This window comes from Prionailurus bengalensis, chromosome B4, assembly GCF_016509475.1.
Source record: "Prionailurus bengalensis isolate Pbe53 chromosome B4, Fcat_Pben_1.1_paternal_pri, whole genome shotgun sequence".
Classification (NCBI taxonomy): Eukaryota; Metazoa; Chordata; class Mammalia; order Carnivora; family Felidae; genus Prionailurus; species Prionailurus bengalensis.
The window spans coordinates 21605001-21627377 of NC_057358.1; the positions used below are offsets into that span (position 1 = coordinate 21605001).

At 41.6% G+C, this 22377-nt stretch overlaps 1 protein-coding gene across 2 annotated transcripts in view; it reads right to left on the minus strand.

The window, feature by feature from the left end:
• The window catches only part of CB4H10orf67 (chromosome B4 C10orf67 homolog), a 171402-nt gene that overhangs the window by 2188 nt on the left and 146837 nt on the right, over window positions 1–22377 (minus strand). Inside the window, exon 17 of one of the 2 annotated variants that reach the window (XM_043561555.1) lies at window positions 3927–4393. The exons of the other annotated variant lie outside the window; for it this stretch is intronic. Coding sequence (XP_043417490.1) covers window positions 4302–4393 — 92 coding nt within the window. The 3' untranslated portion in view covers window positions 3927–4301. Of the gene's footprint in view, window positions 1–3926; window positions 4394–22377 lie in introns of those variants that run through there. 2 annotated transcript variants of the gene reach the window in all.

Here is a 22377-nt window from a genome sequence, read left to right on the forward strand (position 1 = left end):
ATTTGGGAGGAAGGACTAGACAAAGATCGGGATTAGAGACTCACCACGGGCTCATTAAATCCTCTCCTTTCTCCTCACCCCCACCCCCTCAAACCTTGCAGCCGGATAGGAATCTTGAGTCCCCCACCCCCGCCTTCAAGCGCTCCTGGAGAAAACTAGTTACTTTTGCACTACTGCCTCAGAGGAACCGGGGTTCTCGCTCTAGAGGCGAATTTTTCTGAATTCTTTCTAATTTTTACGATTTCTTTTCAGCGGTTGCACAGGATCCCCTTCAGCCCCTTTCTTGTTTGGACCACTGAGCGTCCCTCAGACAGCTAGGGATCCAGCTTTAGAGGGCAAGCCTTTGAAGTTGGGTTCCGGCGATAAAGGCTAGCTAAGAGATGCTTCTGGAAGGAGTTTTATTATGAGACCCAGTTGGGCAGGCGCTGTGAAATGGATGACAACAGTGAGTTGGCATTTGGAGTTTCAAAAAGGCATGTGGGCTCACACGGGGGCAACGTAGAAAAAAACCATGTATGTCCTGACACGCTGAATACAAATGAAAATTGTAAAAGGGCCAGTTCTAAATGAGGGCTGCCTGGCTATAACCCCTCACCTAACACTGGTACATAAAATTACATATTAGGGTTCGGAAATCAGCGTGTTGGCAATAGCAAATGTGTGATGGCTCTAAGCCCTCGTTTGGAAGTTTTTCCATACTATTGAAAACATACTTGACGCCTCATTTCTTTGATGACTGCTCAATAGACACCAGGAGCCGCTGGCTGAGCTGCCCCCTCCCCAGCTCTCCTCTTGCTGGCAGCGCTTTCATCCAGGGCTTGAATTGTGTTGTCAAAGTTTAGTAGACGAGGGAGGAGGGGGCATGAGAACGGGGGAGGGGGGGTGTCTTGAAAAGTCTTGGAAATCGGTATATTTTGCAGGTGTAGAATGTGCCTAATAACCATGGCTAGTGCGCGCTCCCCAATGGCGAGGGTATGACAGGGACAGCTGGCTCAGTTTTCAGTGTGAAAACACCCCCTCGGTGGACCAAACACAACGACACTGACCTTTCTGCGGGGGGAACCAAGATGTGCCTTTGACTGAATTAGCCATAAAGACGTCGTGCTATGACTTTTGTTCCCCACGAAAGCAAAGAAATATTGCGTTTAATATGAGAGGTACTGTTCACAGCTTTTCCGTGCCCCTTAAGAAATATTACAGTGCTGATTTACTGGCCCTTTTCTACCAAGTTGGCCCCAAGGCCGGGGGGGGGGGGGTGGAGGGGTGGGGATGGGGTGGCAAGGACAGAGGCGGCGGTCGAGGCAGCGCACTAAATTGCCTGTTGCCTGTTTCCAAAGTTCTCTCTTTGCAGCAGCAAATTTATCAATCTTTTCATCTGACAATACTTAGAAATATATCATTGTCATCCAGAGTTGTTTGATAGATGATCTCTAGGCACACCAGCCTTTTCCAAGGTCAAGTTGAAGATTCTTGTTTGCTGTTTAACCGGGTTGTTTAAAAACTCAGAACAATGCCTGCCTGTTAAAATTTCCACTTGTTCTCATGGGGCGTCCGAGAGCAAGTTTTCCTATTGACCCGTGCGAGGACATTTCATCCTCTCGGGCTTCTGAATTCAGCAACCAGGGCTTGGCAATGCCATCCACAGGAGGAGAAATGAGATTTAACCTTAGCACATGCAGCCGCCAAAGACATGAAGCCATCTCTCACATCTCCTCAAAGTGTGTACTAATTTTTCTCTGCGTGTCGCGGGCTGGTTAGAGCCACACACATCTCATTCACATTCTGCTGTTCTTCTAGCGGGAAGCTGCGAATACACTCCCCTAAAGTAGACGTGCAAAAAAACAAAAAACAAAACACAAAACAAAACTGTGGCCACTCTTGCCTTTGTGAGCACACAACCTGTTGCTCTAAGGACGCTTTAAAATAAAGTCAGCCTCTAAATCGTCGTGTTTTATGGACATATTTATTTATGTTTTTAATGGAAACACAGGCTTCACAGTTTCTTCTATATCTGCGATGATTGATTTTTTTTTTATTCAGCCAACTTTTATTTACCTTGCAAAAATGTTCTGGACCAATGTGATAAATTACAGATATGCAAATTTCTTTGAATGGTGTTGTAAGTGTGTCTAGCTGGGGCTGAATAACTCCTTGCAAGTCAGTCTGTGGCACTCAGGACCCCAGGGAGCTGATCAAAGCACCCATTCTCTTTCATCCCCGGTATTCTCCTCCAAACTATTTCGATACAATATGTTTCCATGATGCACTTAATGTGCTAGGGACATAGAACTCATTACAACCTAGCTAGTTCTGCCGACCTCTTTGTTCTGAGGCAGAAAGTCAAAGAAAAAAGGAACAGCGTTGCCAGTTGCCAGCTTTCTGAAATGCTAAAGCATGCGTCATTTTTCACCAGGTCTCGTCTTGATATCCTCAAAAGACAAACTATGAAACCGGCCTCAGCCCTTTCTGGCATTAATTACACTGCTGTCCAGCCGATCTGTTTTTCCTATTATATGCATTTCTCAGCAGGGATGGTTTTTTTTTTTTTTTTTTTTTTTTGCAAGACTAATGCAGCTGCGAGTTAAACTATGAATGCATTTTTATCACTACGGAAAAAATAAGGGAAAAGACTGCAAAACACACAACTTTTTAAAGGCTTCTGGTAGATAACAGATTAGGACAGAACTTGGGAGGTTTTTGCAATTTGGGTAAACCTGAAATTGACTAAGAGCCTCCTGCGTTTCCAATGCGCCCTCAGTGTTCTGTGGAGAGCCTCCCTGTGCCATTTGAAATTCTGCTTTGGTCCTCAGATAAATCTTGAAGGTGAAACCCTTTCAAGGTTTCTGTTAAAATTCTGAAATGAAACTGCCTGTACTGAACCCAACCCAGCCTAGGAGGCTGCTTCCAAGGAATTTCTGCCCAGGATGGTAGTACAGGGAATATAAATTCTATTTCATTTCCTCCGTTTCTTGTAGGGTTGATTGGTTGGTGGAAATGGCTGGCAGCCAGTTCTGGGAAAGATTCCAGACCTGACTCCGATTAACCCTCTCTGGTGAAACTCTGCTGGAAACCAACTCACCAGCAATTGCCATTAATCTACTTACTAATTAAGCCAATTCATTTCTAAAGGAGAAAAATTCCTTTCTTTAGCCAAACTGATGGGAGGAAATTTGAAAGAAGCGCCAAACTGTGTAACTGTAATTCAGCCAAGGACTGCTAAAACAAGGTGTTGATATATAGCAGCAGATTTAAAACAAGTTTCTAGGGCAACACTCCTTTGGAGACGGTGGCATATAGTGCATAGTAGATGAAGCTCAAATAATGCTCCCCGGCGCTATGCCACCCCATGTCCTTGCGTTGAAAATAACACGTCCCTCTCCAATTAAATCTTGTGCCTTTTACGCACAAATAAATCGCCTCTCCAGCTTCCTTTACAGCAGAGTAGATCAGCTTTATGTGACAGCTACTACAAATATATTTCTTGAGACTTAATACGTAGCTTTAGAAACGTGGAATTCAGAGTCTGCATTTCTGAAACTGGGCTACAGACAGGGCCCCGCTTGCAGTTAGGGGAATGGAAAGGACCAAGCTGAACGTTACGCACCGAAGAAAGCAAACTGGACCTTCCGTAAATGATACCTGACATGCTGCAAAGAGACACGTGACTCTTGGCCTTGATACTTACCAGGAGGCAAAACTCCAATGAGTTTCCCACTTACGAAAGAATTGTTTATGGCTTTTAAGATAGGGCAGGCAGCCCAGTGCCCATGTAAGAGAAGAATGGATCTCCCTGGAGGAAATTTAAAATCCCCTTGGACCAGGCGTTAAGGTTCGCCTTCATGGGGATTCATTGGCAAGCGAGGAGGCAGCAAATCAGTTTGACGTGGTTACAGAGAGATCGGATGGATAAGCGAGGGAGTGAAATCTTAGTGCCTCAAACTTTTTTTAATTGAAGTCCGTTCCTCCCCACCCTAAGGTTTTGGGGCATCTTGCTGAGCCCAGGAAGCGCCCCCAGGGGCTTTGGCAGCCCCTCAAAGTCCGTGCGTCCCTCTCACCCAGCATGAGCGGGCACCTGCCTTTGAGGGTTTGGAAAGGCGCGCACAGCCGCACAGCCGGGCGGACGTCGCGTTCTCTTCGTTTCAAGGGCAGGCCTCGAGTTAGTCTACATCATCGGGGAGACGGAACAGCTTTGTTAGAAACGCCTTGGAGGGAGTATCCCTTGGCCAGGGAGGCAGGCCTTACGCCAGGATGGAGAGGGCCCTCTCTGTGGTCCCCCTCTGCGCAGCCCAGGGCCCTGCCCCTCACTCAGTAGCGTCCACATCGTTCACTGGGTTGTTCTGGAGTATCAATGGCTTCTCCAAAGCCTCTTCTTCCAGGGTTCCAGACACCCTCCCTAAAAACACGGGAAAAGGAACATATGTGCATTTTGTTTTACTTGCTATATATAAACCACTTCCCGGTCCTCACGCAGAGCTCTTTGCCTCAGTTTTAGTGGGTCCTCCCTGTCTGGCCCCCAGCTGGGAGCCCCTTCAAATAACCTGGGAAGGGAAGTAGGACGGGTGGGCAGTGGGGGAGGTGGGGCAGTCAGATCCTCCTTGGCCTTCAGAAGAGCTTGTCAGCCAAGTTTGTTTTTTTTTTTTTTTTTTTTTTTTTTTTTTTTTTTTTTTTCTGAGACAGTTTTCCTGCTGCTCCATACTATAGAAATGGTCTTAGGAGCCTGTGACCAAGGCCAGTAAATGACCTTCTGCTGAGGGTCACCTTCCTAGAATTAGGAGCAGTTGTAAGAGAATTTAAAAAGGCAGAGGCTGTCTTGTGTTTGGGTCCAAGGATCCAAGGAAGATTTAAACTTCCATTTGCATCTTCAGTCTTTCCTCCATATGAAATAGCAAATTATGAATGAGAAGGAAACAAAACCAGTTGGCAGGGGTTCTGAAGTTGGGGACTGGGGAGGTTCCTCCCACCCCCCCACCCCCCCACCCCCCACTCAGGCTAGGCTCTCTGCTCTGTAGGGAGGGACATTTACCTGGTGTGTAAATTGTGAGGAAAGCGTTGGGGGTCTGAGACAGGAAAGCCACAACATGGGATGTGATGTTCCAGCTTTGAAGGGGAACAAAGGCCCTGAGCTAATCCCAGTGAAAGCCAGGAGCGTGGACAAGGCAACAAAGAATTGCAGCCTGCGGTCACCGGTAGGTGTCAATGTGGACACTTACAGCCGGGGCAGTGGGAGAGGGGAACACAGAGACAGGCTGTCATTCCAAGGCTTAACATGAACAAAGATAAAAACGTGACAACCTCGCCTTTCAATGGTGGGGAGGTTCAAAGTGGATTGCTAGGGAGTCTATCTGGGTCAAGTCTTTTCTGAAGCAGGCCCTTTCTTTTTCTACTCAAGTATCAGCCAGGGAAGTCCTGAGGCCCTTTTCCCAAGATAACTTTTCTTCTTAAAGGAAGAATTCTTCAAAATAACATCCAGTTCCACCCACTTGCCTAGGCAAAGAGATGGGCATCCTAGAAAAGGTGCTGATTCCTAGACATCGTATAAAAGGTGCTGCTTTCTGCAACCCAGAGACCCAGGTGGCTGCATTAAGCCTTTGTGAACTTGAACAGCCTACCTTCACGTTTCGGTTAACATTCGCGTACTTAATGAAAATGAATAACATTTCCTTTTATGAAGCGGTGCATACATGTAGATGCATCTGGGGCTACCGTAATTTAGAAAGTATTCCTCTCACAAAGAAATTTACATAGCATGCTGTTGAAGGAGTAACAGAAACCTGGCAGAGTTAGTATGCCCATGATTTCGGACTCATTATTACAAATCAGCAGACCAGGCATTTGCCAACAAATGGATCTCCTCTGTAAGCTGAGAAAGATCATTGGGAGTCTTCCGCTAATGCCACTGATCAGCAGACTATCTTGGAGAGTTAATAAAGGGAAACGACAACAAATTATGTTTATCCTAAGAACTCAGAAACGTTTTCTCTAAATTCTGCTATCAAAACCAACACACAAGTTTAAAAATCATAATGTGATAAAATTCTGATTTTCTGTAGCTGAAATAAGTCTCCTAACTAATAATAAAAAAAGGATGTAAATATCCTTAAAAGACTAATGACATTTCACAGGTAATGCAATTTAGAAAGAAACACTTCCATGTTTTCTTTTCCAACAATGTGCATTTTTGTAAACTGCTATAAATTGCAATTCAAAAGCACTGATCTCGCCATCCCCAATCATTTTTTATACTGATCAAATGAATGCAGATACTCCCATTTGGGAGGGGCGACATGACATTTCACTTGGCAGTTCTAAACAGGTCACAGACCTTTCACAGACCCTAAGGCAGTGGGAGGGAGCTCTTTGCTAAACCGTGTAACCAAATCAAACCAATGGTTACCCCTTTTCAAAACCATTGGAATGGTTTGCACAATGCTATTCACATAGCAGCACAGAAACTGAAAGGATGGTCATCCAATGGAAATTTCTTTCCTTTTGTTTAAACTTGCAGAGCTCAAAAAAGTAATACTTTGAAGGAAAACAATTACACTTACCGTGATAAAAATCACAGGCAGTAAACATGCTCGTTTACTGGCAGAACGCGGCATAGCTGTGGTCACGCATCGGGATGTATATACGTGCACATGTATGTATGTATACGTATGTCTATTTATTGGAGATGTTGCTTTGTTTGAAACGTTAGGCACAAAGACACAACATGGCTGCCCTGGAGATGACCCATTGCTTTCAAGTTGCTTGAACACATCAGAATTTCCATTGTTAAGGTTGATTAATTGAAACTGATAAGTTACCATGAATAAAGATTGTTTTTCTGTTTAATGTGGTGGGCCTGATTTGGTAAATGCCTCATTCATGTAGCTTTGCGGTGCAGCATATGGGCAAGAGTCATTCAGTATCACAAACATATACAATTTATTATGCTTGTATGGGCACGACCAAAGGGCCTTTTTATTTTAAGGACAAAGTGGCAATGAAAAATTTTACTTAAAGAGTCACCAGTAACGTGACGCGCGATTTTGTCATTTGTACCTCGAGCTTCTATCTTTGCGTTTGTAGGAGTTGTTTTTAAAGTATAACATTTAAATAGAAGAAGAAGGAGATGCATATATCCAAATTATATGGTGACAGCCACTGGGAATACAACAGCATCTATCCTGAATTCAGCCGGCGTATGAAGAGCAAGCACTTTATTACTTTATTATCTGATGCCACCTGTATACCACACTGTTGGCAAACTTACCGTAAATGTTGCACCGAGGTGCCACCAATAATAGCTCGCACTGCCCAGTTTACCACAAAATGCAAAGGAGGCTGGTAAATAATACGTCAGCTTCCTGATGTCTTTTTAAAATGTTAATTAGTAAAATCAGAGGACGAAATTGAAAAATAATTCAGGGACTGTCACCCGAGAAAACTGTGGATGTATTAAATTGTCCCCAATGTTATTACTGTTCTTGAAAGCTGGAGTCACTTTTTAAAGTGTTAACCAACTCACGACTGCCGGGAGTGTTTACTGATAAAGGCAAGGTTTCTAATGTTTCCATAAGGATGTTGTACGGAAACTTTTTTTTTTTTTTTTCCTTTTTCGTTTGGGCTGCTCATGTAATCACCAGCAGAGTACTAACGAAAAAATATGAAAGGCATGCAAATGAACTAAGGGAATGACTGTATCAAACCATCAAAGAGATAGTTACCATATTCAGCTTTTAATGTCTTATCAAATAAATTCTCTGGTCATTCATGTCCATGAAAGAGTTCAAGTTCACCCAACATTTCTCAATTAGATTAGATGGGTAATCTCAGTTCAGCTCTTCTGGAGAGTAATAAACCACATTGGTCACAGTTGACCACTGCTAGTATGTGTTTCATAAAGGACTGGATGTCCATTGGAAAGCTAATCAGTGCACCGTCACTTGTAAAATTCTCTCCTGCATTTGGAAGTGATAATCTGTATCTAATTTTTAAAGAAAAATTTACTCTCCTTTCACTCTGCGGAGGCCAGTTTCTTTTCTGGACCTGAATAGAGATCATTGGTGAAACAGTACCAAATAGCTTTGGTATGTGTATAACAAAAACCCACCTCTTTGTAGAACATAACAAATTATGCAATGTTCACAGATGCGCTTCCCATTGTGCCTTTTGTGAGAAAATGAAGGCCCAACTCTGTTCCCCACCCCCCTCTTTATGAAAGACTAGGCTGCCAGCGCAATCTGTCCTAATCCTAGAGAAAAATAAATATACTTCATACGGAAGCTTTAGATCGCTATTTTTAAAGCGATTTGCATTGGGACTTCTGGTCTATGTAATTTGCACAAGTATGAATTTGAGGTTACAAACAGCTATGTATTCCCATCAACAGGCGAACAGCTTGGGGCCTCAGGATTAAACTGTGCCTTTTTCTCTCGCTCACCTCTGAAGTTTGGGCATTTAGTGGAAATGCTGTTTCCACACAATTTCATGCTTAAATTTATCGGTTACCAAGGAAATTCAGTAATTTTTCAGTGATCATTTTTGAAACAGACACACTATAAACATTTTATATTTTGTTTCTCTATTTTGGCTTTTGATTATCCTCCCCCCACCCCAGCATTATTGGGCTATAATTGACATACAGCCCTGTGTAAGTTTCACATGTACAGCACAAGGACCTGACTTAACGTAAATTGCGAAAGGAGTCACACGGTAAATTTAGCGAACGGCTGTCATCGCATACAGATATTTTGAAAAAGAAGAGAAACAAAACGTTTTTCTCCTTGTGATGAGGACTTTTAAGATCTACATACATCCCCAGTTTGGTTATCTCAAAACTGGAGTTTGTGTCTTTTGACCACTTTCCTCCAATCCCCCTCCGTATGTGGGGGGAGGAGGCCATAAGTAGGTCATTCTGAGTAACGAGGTGGCAATTTCTGCAGAAATGGGGAAGCGGAGAGGCCTTCTCAGGCCCACCCCACCTCGCTGCACCACCTTAAATCCTGGTATTACTGTTATTGAGTGGACTAGTCAGATGGTTAAACGTCTGACTCTTGATCCCGGCTCAGGTCATGATCTCACAGTTCGTGGGCTGGAGCCCCGCGTAGGGCTCTGTGCTGATGGTGCGGAGCCTGCTTGGGATTCTGTCTCTCCTTCTCTCTGCCCCTCCCCACTTGTACACACGCGCATGCTCTCTCTCTCTCAAAATAAATAAGTCAACTTTAAGAAAAAGAATATAAATGCCAAGCACTAAGAAGACCCCGCATCCTCAGAGCCTAACTTAGAGTAGGTGATCATAACACCTGCTCAATGGATGAACGAATGGAGTAACAAAGAGAAGGTGAAACCCAGTAAAGGTAAGTAGGGTGGCTCCCTTGGCATCCATGGCCTTTGCAGCTCCTCCAACATAGAATCTGGCCTTGGTCGTCAGACTGGCTTTGCCCAATGGGCCAGGAGCAAAGGCGGTGCCACCAGAGACTTGAACGGTCCCTGTGCATTGGAGCTTGTTTTCTTTTGCTGCTTTTAAGAACCCTGAGGGCATCTGATCACAAGACTCAGTGTGCCTGCTCAGTGATAAGAAATACAAGATCCAGTCACCCTGTCACCCCAGCAGATGGCCAGCTAACCACAGAAGACGAGTGAGTGCAGCAAGACCAGGCGCAAGACCTGCCACCTAGGTGAAGGCACGTATAAAGGCACAGAAGCATGGAATAGCATGGACTAGCAGGGAACAGTAAGTCATTTGTTACGACTAGATTAGAGAGCCCATGTAGGGGAAAGGGAGCTCTTATGAAAGGTCTTACATGCTAAACTGAAAAACTTGATTTTATCCTGAAAGCCATCGATTTTTATTGACCGATTAAGGAGGGGCAAACAAAGTGTGTAACAGTGACCCCAAAATTAAAAGTTGATAACAGTAGAAGTCTCAGTGGAATGAACTTCAGATTCAGTTTTATTACACATTTGTTGATCACTTACTGACTGCCAGGAAAGTGACAGGCAAATCTATACACAGTTTATACGCAAGGCTTATCACATTTGATTCCTTAATGCTAGAATGTGTTGTGCAGCTTGGAAGAAGTAAGTTTCTAATCAATCAAGGGGAAATGTCTCCTTTATGGTGAAAATTAATGGCAGAACATGTAATGCAAAGTGGGAACATAAAGTCACTGAACTCATTTGGGACAGTGGCTGTGCCTCTAGTTAATGTGGACGTCATGGAAGTTATTCAATTGCCTTAAGTATTAGCTTCCTAAGGCTGCTGGAACCAAGTAACATAAAGTGGATGGCTTAAAACACCAGATATTAATTCCCTCACATGAGTTCTGCAGGCTGAAAGTCCAAAATCATGGTGTTGGTGAGACCATGCTCTCTCTCTGACTCAGGAGAATCTTCCCTTCTGCTCCCTAAATTCTGGTGGCAGCCATCCTCCTCTGATGTTCTCTGGATTCCAGCTACATCACTCCATTCTCTGTTTCTGTCACCACAAGGCATTCTCCCTGTGTGTCTGTGTCAAAATTTCCCTCTCCTTAGGACACAAGTCATAATGAATTAATGACCTAATGACCTCATCTTAACTTGATTACATCTGCAAAGACCCTATTTTACAAGTAAGGTCACATTCGCAGGAATTGTGGGTGAGGGTTTCAACATCTTTTCGGAGCAGAGGACATAGTTCAACCCATAATGCATTCTTGTCTGGAAAAGGTAACTCATTGCCTATTTCATGGGCAGAATACCAGCAAAAATGACTTTTACTAAGATGCAACAGAGATTTTTTAAGGGTTTCATTAGAAAACACAAAGAAATAGAAGGCATCCAAACTGGTAAGTAAGAACTAAAATTCTCACTAATTACAGATGATTTGATACTATACATAGAAAACTCTAAAGACTCCACCAAAGATGCTACTAGAACTGATAAATGAATTCAGTAAAGTTTCAGGAGACAAAATCAATGTACGGAAACCTGCTGCATTCCTATAACTAATAATGAAGCAGCAGAAAGTGAACTTAAGAAAACTATCCCATTTACAATTGCACCAAAAACAGTAATATACCTAAGAATAAACTGAACCGGAGAAGTGAAAGACCAGTACTCCGAAAACTGTAAAACCCTGATAAAAGGCAACACAAAGAAATGGAAACACATTCCATTAATATGGGACCACAAAAGACCTCAAAGCAATCTTGAGAAAAAAAACTGGAAGAATTACGATTCCAGATTTCAAGTTATATTACAAAGTGAGAGTAACCAAAACAGTATGGTACTGGCATAAAAATAGACACAGATCAATGGAATAGAACAGAAAACTCAGGAAACCCACAACTATATAGTCAATTAATCTTTGACAAAGCAAGAAAGAATATTCAATGGGCAAAAAGCAGTCTCTTCCGCAAATAGTATCGGGAAAACTGGACAACCACATGGAAAAGAATGAAACTGGACCATGCTTTCTTTCACCATTCACAAAAAGAAACTCAAAATGGATTAAAGACCTAAATGTGAGACCTGAAGCCATAAAAATCCCAGAAGAGAGCACAGGCAGCAATTTCTCTGACATTGGCCATAGTGACACTTTTCTAGATATGTTTCCAGAGGCAAGGGAAACAAAAGCAAAAATAAACTATTAGGACTACATCAAAATAAGTCTCTGCCCAGCAAAAGAAATAGTCAACAAAACTTAAAGGCAAACTACGGAATGGGACAAGATATTTGCAAATGACATATCCGATAAAGGGTTAGTATCCAAAATATATACAGAACTGATACAACTCAACATCTAAAAAATAACCCAATTAAAAAATGGGCAGAAGACATGAACAGACATTTCTCCAAAGAAGACCTACGGATGGCCAACAGACACATGAAAAGATGCTCAACATCACTGATCATCAGGGAAATACAAATCAAAACTACAATGAGATATCACCTTACACCTGTCAGAATGGCTGAAATCAACAACACAGGAAACAACAGGTCAGGCAAAGATGTGAAGAAACGGGAACCCTCTTGCACTGTTGGTGGGAATGCAAACTGGTGCAGCCACTGTGGAAAACAGTGTGGAGGTTCCTCAAAAAATTTAAAAATAGAGCTACAGTAATTGCACTACTGGGTATTTGCCTCCAAAATACAAAAACACGAATTCAAAGGGATACATGCGCCCTTATGTTTATTGCAGCATTATTTGCAATAGTCCAACAGTCTACTGGCTGATGAATAAAGAAGATGTGATATCACATCTTCTTTATCTATTCATCTCTCTCTCTATATATATACATACATGCATGTATATATACACACGTATATGCGTATACATACATGCATGTACATATACACACATGTATATGTGTATACATACATGTATGCATATATTCACATACATGTATATGTAATACATATGTGTATTATATGTGTTATATATTATATAATCATGTATTGTATACATATATATACATACATATATGTATGTATATATATATACGTGTGTGTGTGTGTGTGTGTATACACACACACACACACACACAGTGGAATACTACTCAGCCATAAAAAGAATGAAATTGAAACCTTGCCATTTGCAATAACACGGATGGAGCTAGAGAGTATAAAGCTAAGGGAAATAAGTCAGTCAGAGAAAAACAAATATCATATGATTTCACTCATATGTGGAATTTTTTCTTGTCTTTTTTTAAAATGTAAGCTCCACGCCCAATGTGGGGCCTGAACTCATGACCCTGAGTTAGAGTCGCATGCTATATATCTCCTGAACCAGTCAGGCGCCCCTCATATATGGAATTTAAGAAATAAACCAGGGGCACATGAGTAGTTCAGTTGGTTAAGTATCTGAGTCTTGATTTCCACTCAGGTCATGAGCTCATGGTTGGTGAGTTCGAGCCCCGCGTTGGGCTTTGTGCTGACAGCTCAGAGCCTGGAGCCTGCTTCAGTTTCTGTGTCTCCCTCCCTCTCTCTGCCCCTCCCTGCCCCCCCCCCCCTTTCAAGAATAAATAAACATTAAAAAAATTTAAAAAGGTATTCTTTTTAAATATATTTACAAATATAAATATATAATACATATTTATATATTCCTTTTATATTCATAAATATCTTAATGCACACTTTTGGTGTATGAGACAATGATAATTGTGGCCATAAATTTACAAGACAAAATGTTCTTAGAACAGTATAAGTGAAAGCTGAAAGGTCTTTGGTTCAGAAATACAAAGAAAACACAAAGAAAAAATGTTTGAACATTTAGGACTTTTTTTGGTGAGGGGAGAACGAAGTACAATGGTATACAGTGAGTCTACGATCTAGTATACCCTATGCTCCATGATAAATAAAATTTCAAAAGAGAGACCAGCAAGACATAATGGGCAAGATAAGATAAACATTTTTCTGGTAAAGACATGTAAAGCAATGAACCAGGTTGTTATGGATCGAATTGTGTCTCCCTGAAAGATGGTGAAGTCCTAGTACCTGTGAGTGTGAACGTAATTGGAAATAAGGTCATGTAGACGATCAAGTTAAGATGAGGTCTTCAGGGTGGGCCCTAATGCAATATGTCTGTGTCTTTATGAAAAGGAGAAATTTGGACACAGATACAGACACACCCAGAGGGGAGGCAATGTGAAGACATAGGGTAAATGCCATTGACAAGCCGAGGGAGGAACACTCGAGGTTACCGGAAGCTCAGAAAGAGGCATGGAACAGGTTCTCCCTCGCCTCCCTCACAGCTGTCAGAAGACACGCCCCTGCTAACACCTTGATTTCAAACTTCTATCATCCAGAACTGTGAGACAATAACATTTGTGTAGTTTAAATCACCCAGTTTGCTGTACTTTGTTACAGCAGCCCTAGGAAATTGACACAGGGGCTGAAACCACAGGCCTATGGGTTCTGGCTGCAGGATTTCATGACAGCAGGGAATAGAGCTCCTTTTTTTTTTTTTTTAAGCTTATTCATTTATTTTGAGAGAGAGAGAGAGAGAGAGAGAGAAAACATGAGCAGGGGAGGGTAGAGAGAGAGAGAATTCCAAGCAGGTTCCGCACTGTCAGTATGGAGCCCAACGTGGGGCTCAAAAGCACGAACTGTGAGATCATGGCCTGAGTGGAAATCAAGAGTTAGATGCTTAACCAACTGAGACACTCAGACGCCCCAGAGCTCCTGTATGGTCAAAAAGGCTAAATGTGCTCCATGTTGGGTAAAAGAAGAAATTCACTCCTCAAAGGCAGTAGCTTGAATGAAAGGATACTGTGGGAGGAAAAAAAAAAAAACAACCCAGAACAATAGTTTCTAATCTGGGGCTATGGCTTTATAGAAAGCTCTGGGCCTAGGGAGGCTCAAAAGCAAAAACTACTTCACACAGAGGAACTGAACCAAGCCACCTGATGGCTTGGAGGCTTCAAGACCCTAATGTCACAGTGGCACAGGCAACCCCCAAACTTAGAAGAACTGGTTTTGGACTAGGAGTGAGACTAGCATAGTGGAAGCAGGCACAGAGCTGTATTCAGGTGGGGAGAGAAAGAAAGGAAAAGAGAATTAAAGAAAAGAAAAGAAAAGAGAAGAGAAGAGAAAAACAAAAGAAAAGAGAGAAAGAGGGAGGGAGGAAGGAGGAAGGAAAGGAGCCTGAAAACCAAAATTCCAAAATAAACAAAAGAATAGAATGCTTGTAAAGACAATAGCAAAATAAGCTGTGAATTCTGAAGCTGTGAATTATCTGAATTCACTCCAGATAAATTTTAGTTGATAACACAGTCCGACAAAAACTTTGAAATACGTGTATCACAGAAATAATTGATAGTGTCCACGAAAAAAAAATTATGATACAAAATAGGCCAGAACAAAATACACAAAACCATATAAATATACATAAATATGTACATGAAAAGAAAAGAAATAGAGCTTGTAATTTTTTTGACATTGACCATGGCAACGTTTTTCCAGATATGTCTCCTGAGGCAAGGGAAACAAAAGCAAAAATAAACTATTGGGACTACTCCAAAATAAAACGCAACAGTGAAGGACACCAAGGAAAACTAAGGCAACCTACTGAATGGGAGAAGATATTTGCAAATGATACATCTGACAAGGGGTTCATATCCAAAATACGTAAAGAACTTACACAATTCAATGCCAAAAAAAACCCAAATAATCTGATCAAAAATGGGCAGAGGACCTGAATACACATTTTTTCCATAGAAGGCATATACATGGCCAACTGGCACATGAAAATATGTTCAACATCACTAATCATCAGGGAAATGCAAGTCAAAACAGCAGTGAGACACATGTGGGTGGCCAAAATCAAAATGACTAGAAATAACAAGTGTGGGTGAGGATGTGGAGAAAAAGAAACCTTGTGCACGGTTAGTGGAAATTGTTGGGGAAGCCGCTGTGGAAAACAGTACGGAGGTTCCTCGAAATATTAAAAATAGAAATACCATATGATCCAGTAATCCCACTCCTGGGTATTTACCAAAGAAAATAAAAACACTAATTCAAAAAGATATATGCACCCCTATGTTTACTGCAACATTATTTATAATAGCCAAGATATGGAAGCAACCCAAGTGTCCATTGATAGGTATGGTAAGTGGGTAAGGAAGATGTTATTTATATAAATATACACATATATATTTTTAATGTTTTTATTTATTTTTTTAAGAGCGAGAGAACAAGTGGGGGAGGGGCAGAGAGAGGGGGACAGAGGATCTGAAGCGGGCTCTGCACTGACAGGCCGACAACAGCGAGCCGGAGGTGGGGCTTGAGCTCACAAACCATGAGATCGTGACCTGTGCTGAAGTCAGACGCTCAATTGACTGAGCCACCCGGGCACCCATACCATATATCCACATATATACACCATATATTTACATATACATATACATATACGGTATCTATAAATACGGAGAACAAATTGATGGCTGCCAGAGGCAAAGGAGGTGGGGACATGGGCAGAATGGGTGAAGGGGAGTGGGGAGGTCCAGGCTTCCGGTTATGGAAAGAATAAGTCACAGAGATAGAAAGTACAGCATAGAGAATATAATTAATTCTTGTAATATATTGCAATACATTGCAATAGTGACACTTCAAAATTTGTCCTATTAAGAGAGAGACAAGAGAAGGGTGTCCCTGACTTCTCTGTTCAGCATCATAGTGACAATCCTAGCCAGTGCAATACGAAAAAGAAAAAACAGGGGTGCCTGGGTGGCTCAGTTGGTGAAGCGTCTGAGTCTTGGTTTCCGCTCAGGTCATGATCTCAGGGTTCATGAGTTCGAGCTCCATGTAGGGCTCTGTGCTGACAGCTTGGAGCCTGCTTGGGATTCGTGCTCTCTGCCCCTCTCCCTCCCCCACTCGTGGTCACTCTCTCTCTCTCTCAAAATAAATAAACATTTTAAAAAGTTAAAAATTATAAAAATAAAAAAGGAAAGAAAAAATAATCGCTATATGAAGATTGGAAGACACAAGTTTTCAAAATTATAGATGTGATTGTCTAAACCAACACGCTAAGAGACTTTCAGACAAGCTATTAGAATCAACAGAGTTCAGTTTCCTCAGTTTCCAAACTTGGGGTCCCTCCAGTTGAAAGTAATACTCATACGATAGCTATTGCACCCCAAGATATCATTTCAAGCCCACTTAAGGGTGTACTTGATATGCCCACAAATTTGCATGAATCTATACACAATATCTTGTAACATTTTGTCATTTCTGCAACAGAACCACTCCTAAATTTAAAAATTAATCCCCACTGTCTCTGCACTAATTAAACCCTTTCTCAATACTTCGTTACCACCACAGAGGCTTATATGGTTTATAAGGCCTCGTAACTAACAGGCAGGCAGCAAAGGTGTGGGATAAAATAATGTTCACGAGATCCAGGGAGGCTGCTGAATTCCAACTCGTGGTCCAACGCGTGACTAACAGTGCGCACCAGAAAGCGTTCCTGTCTCACGCTTTATACTTTGGAGAGCTCTACCTATCAGTTTGGGGCACAATTACGAACGTGTGTAGTGGCATTTGTTAAATGAAACATTGCCCACATATACTTAAAAGCATCACCAGACTAAATTAACACAAGACAGCCCTGATGCCAAATTAATAAAGTACTTTCAGAATATGTATTAGTCTTCACCCTCTTTTCTACTCCATTCCAACTCAAAGTTTCATGATCTTACAAATTCAAAGTAACTTGCCGGCTTACTCATTTCAAAGATTAACACTGTATTTTCAAAGGATGGATTACCTTTCATTTTCCTTTTTCACATTTTTCAATCCCCCTCTAACCCATGGACAGAGCCTCAGTAACACAGAGAACCTCTGATTTTTGTGATTAGTTCTCTAACCCAACTGGTCATCTTGACTCTTTTCTATGCTACTGAGAATTCATGGTATTTGGGAAGGTGTTTTAAGAGACACACTGCTGATCGTCCAGGCTTTAATTATCATCTAATCTCCTAAATCCCAGACCTTGAGTAGAACATATCTCTAGAATATAGGTATGAAGAGCAAGCAACATTCCTAAGGAAAGGTCGTTGAGAATCAGCCCAAATCTTAAAGGTAAGGATCACATATATAACTTGGAAACAGACCATTTGAATAATAGGTAATTGGTGACAATAGGGAGATAGTAGAGAAGTTTCCATTAACATTTACAGACCCCTTAACATATTATGTTTAGTAAATCAGCTTGGTCCTGGTGTTAACTCGTATTGATGGATTAATTCCTTCTTCTAACATTTTTTAATAGCCACAATGGCTATCAATTACACGGTAAATGATGTTATATATTGTTTATGCATATATGTAGTGTATATAGTAATATTACAAAATATGCATTTGAACATGAATTTGAAAACCTTACTAAATTATATTAATTATAGTTACACTCTAGAAGCAATATATAATATAATGCTAACCTTATGTCTGAAATTTCTTTTGCTTTTCATTTTTTTTACGTAAGTTCCAACTTCTTACGTGATTTGTAAAGTTATTTTTGTGTTTACAACAAAAACAGGAGTCATTTAAAGATAAATGAACATGTATCTTTACAAGTTGGTGGAAAACACACTTAGAAAAAAAATACTTTTCGAGCCCAGAGCTTCAAAGGGTGAAAAGAAAGATTTTTGAATGATTTCAAATATATTACAATTGTTCCACTATTCTTTAAAGGCCTTTAAAATCACCTCTTCAATATGTCTTCCTTGAAAGTCTCAGAGAATGAACAAAACAATGTAATCTAGGTTTAAATTTGGGTGTCTCCTGTGTTTCAGATATTTATGTTTGAGCTTTCTCTTGCTGACAAGCCACTTAAAGGGTCAGTGTTACTTTGAGGTTTTATCTATGAGATTCGTGTCTTTGGGGCTCATTAAGAACATTTCCAAAGATTACAATGTCAATAGCACCTAATTACTGGGCTGTGAGAAAGGTCTTCTTGAGTACATAAAATCTGCGGCAGTCCACAGTATACAATGGGCAGTTCAGATCCCAAATTTTATCACCGCTAAGTAGCAAACAAATTAATAATGTTACCTGGGCTCTCTTGGGATAATTACTACTGCGTAAAAACTGCTTTGAAATTTTGCAGATAGTATCATAACCTCATTTTTTATTCTCTTATATTGACAAAAATGTATTTCTCTCTCTCTCTCTCTTTTTAGCGATCTCTTTTTCTATGTCGCATGAATGATTCTCTTTTGTTCTCTTTAGAATTTTTTGGATTAAAACTTGCCACGACACAAAAAGTTATTTTCAAGCTGCTTAGAAGAGATGTGTCCCCTGATATAACATCGTTTTAAACTATACTTTATGTTTAATGTCACCGTTTTCAAAATGCCTACTGTGTAGTTTGATACGAATGGTCAATTTTATTCTTATGCTCCCGGCTGGTAGAAAGGTAATTACTGAAGAATTAGAGGAGAGACTAGTTCTTTTAAATCACCAGAGTAATGGGGCGCCTGGGTGGAGCAGTCGGTTAAGCGTCCGACTTCCGCCAGGTCACGATCTCGCGGTCCGTGAGTTCGAGCCCCGCGTCGGGCTCTGGGCTGATGGCTCAGAGCCTGGAGCCTGTTTCCGATTCTGTGTCTCCCTCTCTCTCTGCCCCTCCCCCATTCATGCTCTGTCTCTCTCTGTCCCCCCAAAAATAAATAAACGTTGAAAAAAAAAATAAAAAAAAAATAAATCACCAGAGTAGCCTCGTGCTGAGGACTCGTGTGATGGGAACTTGGGGATAATTTGGTCAATAGCTCAGGAGGAAAGGTAAGGAGAGGGGTTCGCTAGGCACATAGCATGTGTCTCGTGTAATCCTCATTGCAAAGCCATGAGGTGGGGTCACCATCCCATGGTACAGAGCAGAGGGACTTGAGATGATGTCAGTAAGCGAGTGGTTGGAGCTGGGATGTGAACTGAAGTCTGTTGGCCTCCACGGCTTCTCTCTAACGTCCCACATTTCCCCGTGGCGTGTGGTTGAGAACGGGGCTCATGTCACGCATACGTCTTGGGGTCAGTCAACATAATTGGATGGTGACAAGCCAGGGCTCTGGGGCCACACTGTCTGGGTTTGAATCCAGCTGTGGCACCTGTTGTGGCACAACTCTGGTAGCCTACTAAAACTCTCTGTATCCCACTGTCTCCTCTGTAGACCGGGGGAAAGCAAGAATGCCAACCTCCTAGGGCTTTGTGAGGACTAGAGCTAAAACGTGAAAGACATTTACAACAGCGCCTACTTCCACTAAATGTTAGCCATGCACAAGTATTAAAAGTACCTTGTGGTGCGAAAGTACGATCTAATAACCTCTCGGGTTCTCTGATGGAACACTGAGGATGCTGTTAACATGGAGGCTAAGTATTCAGTAAGTATTTAGAATATTAATATTTGATTTGCATGTGCTAAAAAACGGAACTCAATACAACACTGACTTTAAAGAGTTTGATTTGGGGGTCTGTCACCAGATAGGTTACAGTAATCCCCCATGCTGTAGAAAATCATAATGTAACTAAACAGCTCTTTCATAACATATTTGTGAATTTGTGCTCGAAAATACTAGAAATGTACTAAACGATTTCCTGGGGGCCTGAAGGGAGTCACCTGTGTGCTAGTGAGATTCATTTACTCTCCGAATTAGCAAATTTATAATTCAGTTTTCCTCCTGGCATTCATTTATTCATTTCCATTCATTAAAAATAGAAAATGTATTTCTATGTGCACCCGGGTGGCTCAGTCGCTTAAGTGTCCGATTTCGGCTCGAGTCATGATCTTGAGGTTCACAAGTTTCAGCCCCGCATAAGGCTCTGTGCTGACAGCTCAGAGCCTGGAGCCTGCTTCGGATTCTGTGTCTCCCTCTCCGCCCCTCCCCTTGCTCGCACTCTGTCTCTGTCTTTGTATCTCTCTCAAAAACAAACATTAACAAAAAATTTAGAAAAAAAAAAGAATATGTATTTCTAGTAAATTTTGGATTAACTGGAATCCTCTTAACAAGAGACTTTTATTAACTGGATTATTTCCCCACGCTATCTTCAAAGGGAACAACGCGGCATGTCAAAGTTGTATCAGAGATTTAGTAGAAAGCAATTTTGGGGGTTTTGTCCAGAGATGTTTGGTGTGAACACGGTCACATACATCTCCAGTGCAATGCAGATAAACGTTCAGAATGATGGGAGAGCTTTGTGGAGTATCGCAAGATTGCGGATCATAAAAAAGCATTTACATTCGATTTTATTTAGTAAAACAAAAGAACAGGTTAATGAAGGGTGGAAATAACCCTGCATTTTCAGGGCTGAGGAAAGGGAGTGACAGCATTTGTTCTGGCCGGAGCTACCGTGTATTCTAGGTGGCCATCAAGGTTAATTTGTGTTACTTTGAATGGACCTTTGAAAAATGGAAAATCAATTTTGGATGCAAAATCGTCAACTGGATTTCTGGGGAATGGAATGTTGCTGTTAATTAAACTCTCTAATTAAAATATCAGGCAACCCATAGGTTCCAAATTCAACAATCTAGATTTTTAGAACAAATCCTGAGAGCCTCTCTTACCCTAATACATTATGATGTTTCAGAAGTAACTTGCTGTGTGGGTTAGAATTTCCAACGACTCAACAGGTCCGATCTTATTTAATCTAAACTTATTTAACTTCAGATGCCTTTAAAAAGGTTGCCACTCTGGGGCGCCTGGGTGGCTCAGTCGGTTAAGTGTCCAACTTTGGCTCAGGTCACGATGTCACGGTTTGTGAGTTCGAGCCCCGCGTCGGGCCCTGTGCTGACAGTTCAGAGCCTGGAGCCTGCTTTGGATTCTGTGTCTCCCTCTCTCTCTGCCCCTCCTCCATCTGTGTGCGTGCATAGGCGTGTGCACGCACGCTCTCTCTCAAAGAAAGAAAGAAAGAAAGAAAGAAAGAAAGAAAAGATTGCCATTCTGCAAGCTAGCAGCTGCATGCTTTAGAGTCTGGTGTTCTTATAATGTAAACGGCAGCCCACGAAGCAGACAGCCTTATGATTGTTGGAAGATTTCTCTGTACCCAGGGCAGGCACATCTAGAACAGACACTACCTACAATATAAGCACTATAGAAAAAGCCTCTCTGTTGCATGGAAACCCAGAAGAAAGGTTCCCCTCTGCTAAAGCACAATGTAGGTTTCAAAAAGCAGATTATAGGGGCGCCTGGGTGGCGCAGTCGGTTAAGCGTCCGACTTCAGCCAGGTCACGATCTCGCGGTCCGGGAGTTCGAGCCCCGCGTCAGGCTCTGGGCTGATGGCTCAGAGCCTGGAGCCTGTTTCCGATTCTGTGTCTCCCTCTCTCTCTGCCCCTCCCCTGTTCATGCTCTGTCTCTCTCTGTCCCAAAAATAAATAAACGTTGAAAAAAAAATTAAAAAAAAAAAAGCAGATTTTAAAATTAGGGCCCAGGATTTAAAACCTCTAATCCCACACTTCTCCCTTGCATAAATATTCATTATAGAAGTCTACTTTTAACCATTCCCAGACAGAAAAACAGAAATTACTGACACCCTTTGGTTATCATCAGCAAACTAATAGAATTCAAACGAATAATGTCAGATTTTGTTCGCCTAACTTGTTTGTTAGAGAATAGGCAGCATGGTTATTTCCTAAAGACCTCCAGAAGCCTATGGACAAAACATACTTCTGGTTCCAAAAGAATTCAGTTTGAAGCCCCGTCAGGACCCATGGCACATAAAGTATGCTAGAAATAGTCATACTTTTCTTCTGGTTCTTAAAATGGACAAATGGGAATTCAACACGAGCTTCAGGCTTGTGACAGTTTAATAAGATAGAAAAGGATCTCAACTGAGACCATTTCTAGTTTTGAAGTGCGATTAAATTCATTTTCAGTTAGCAGGGATTGATATTCAGAAATGCGTATTAGCATTCTTTTATTCAGCATA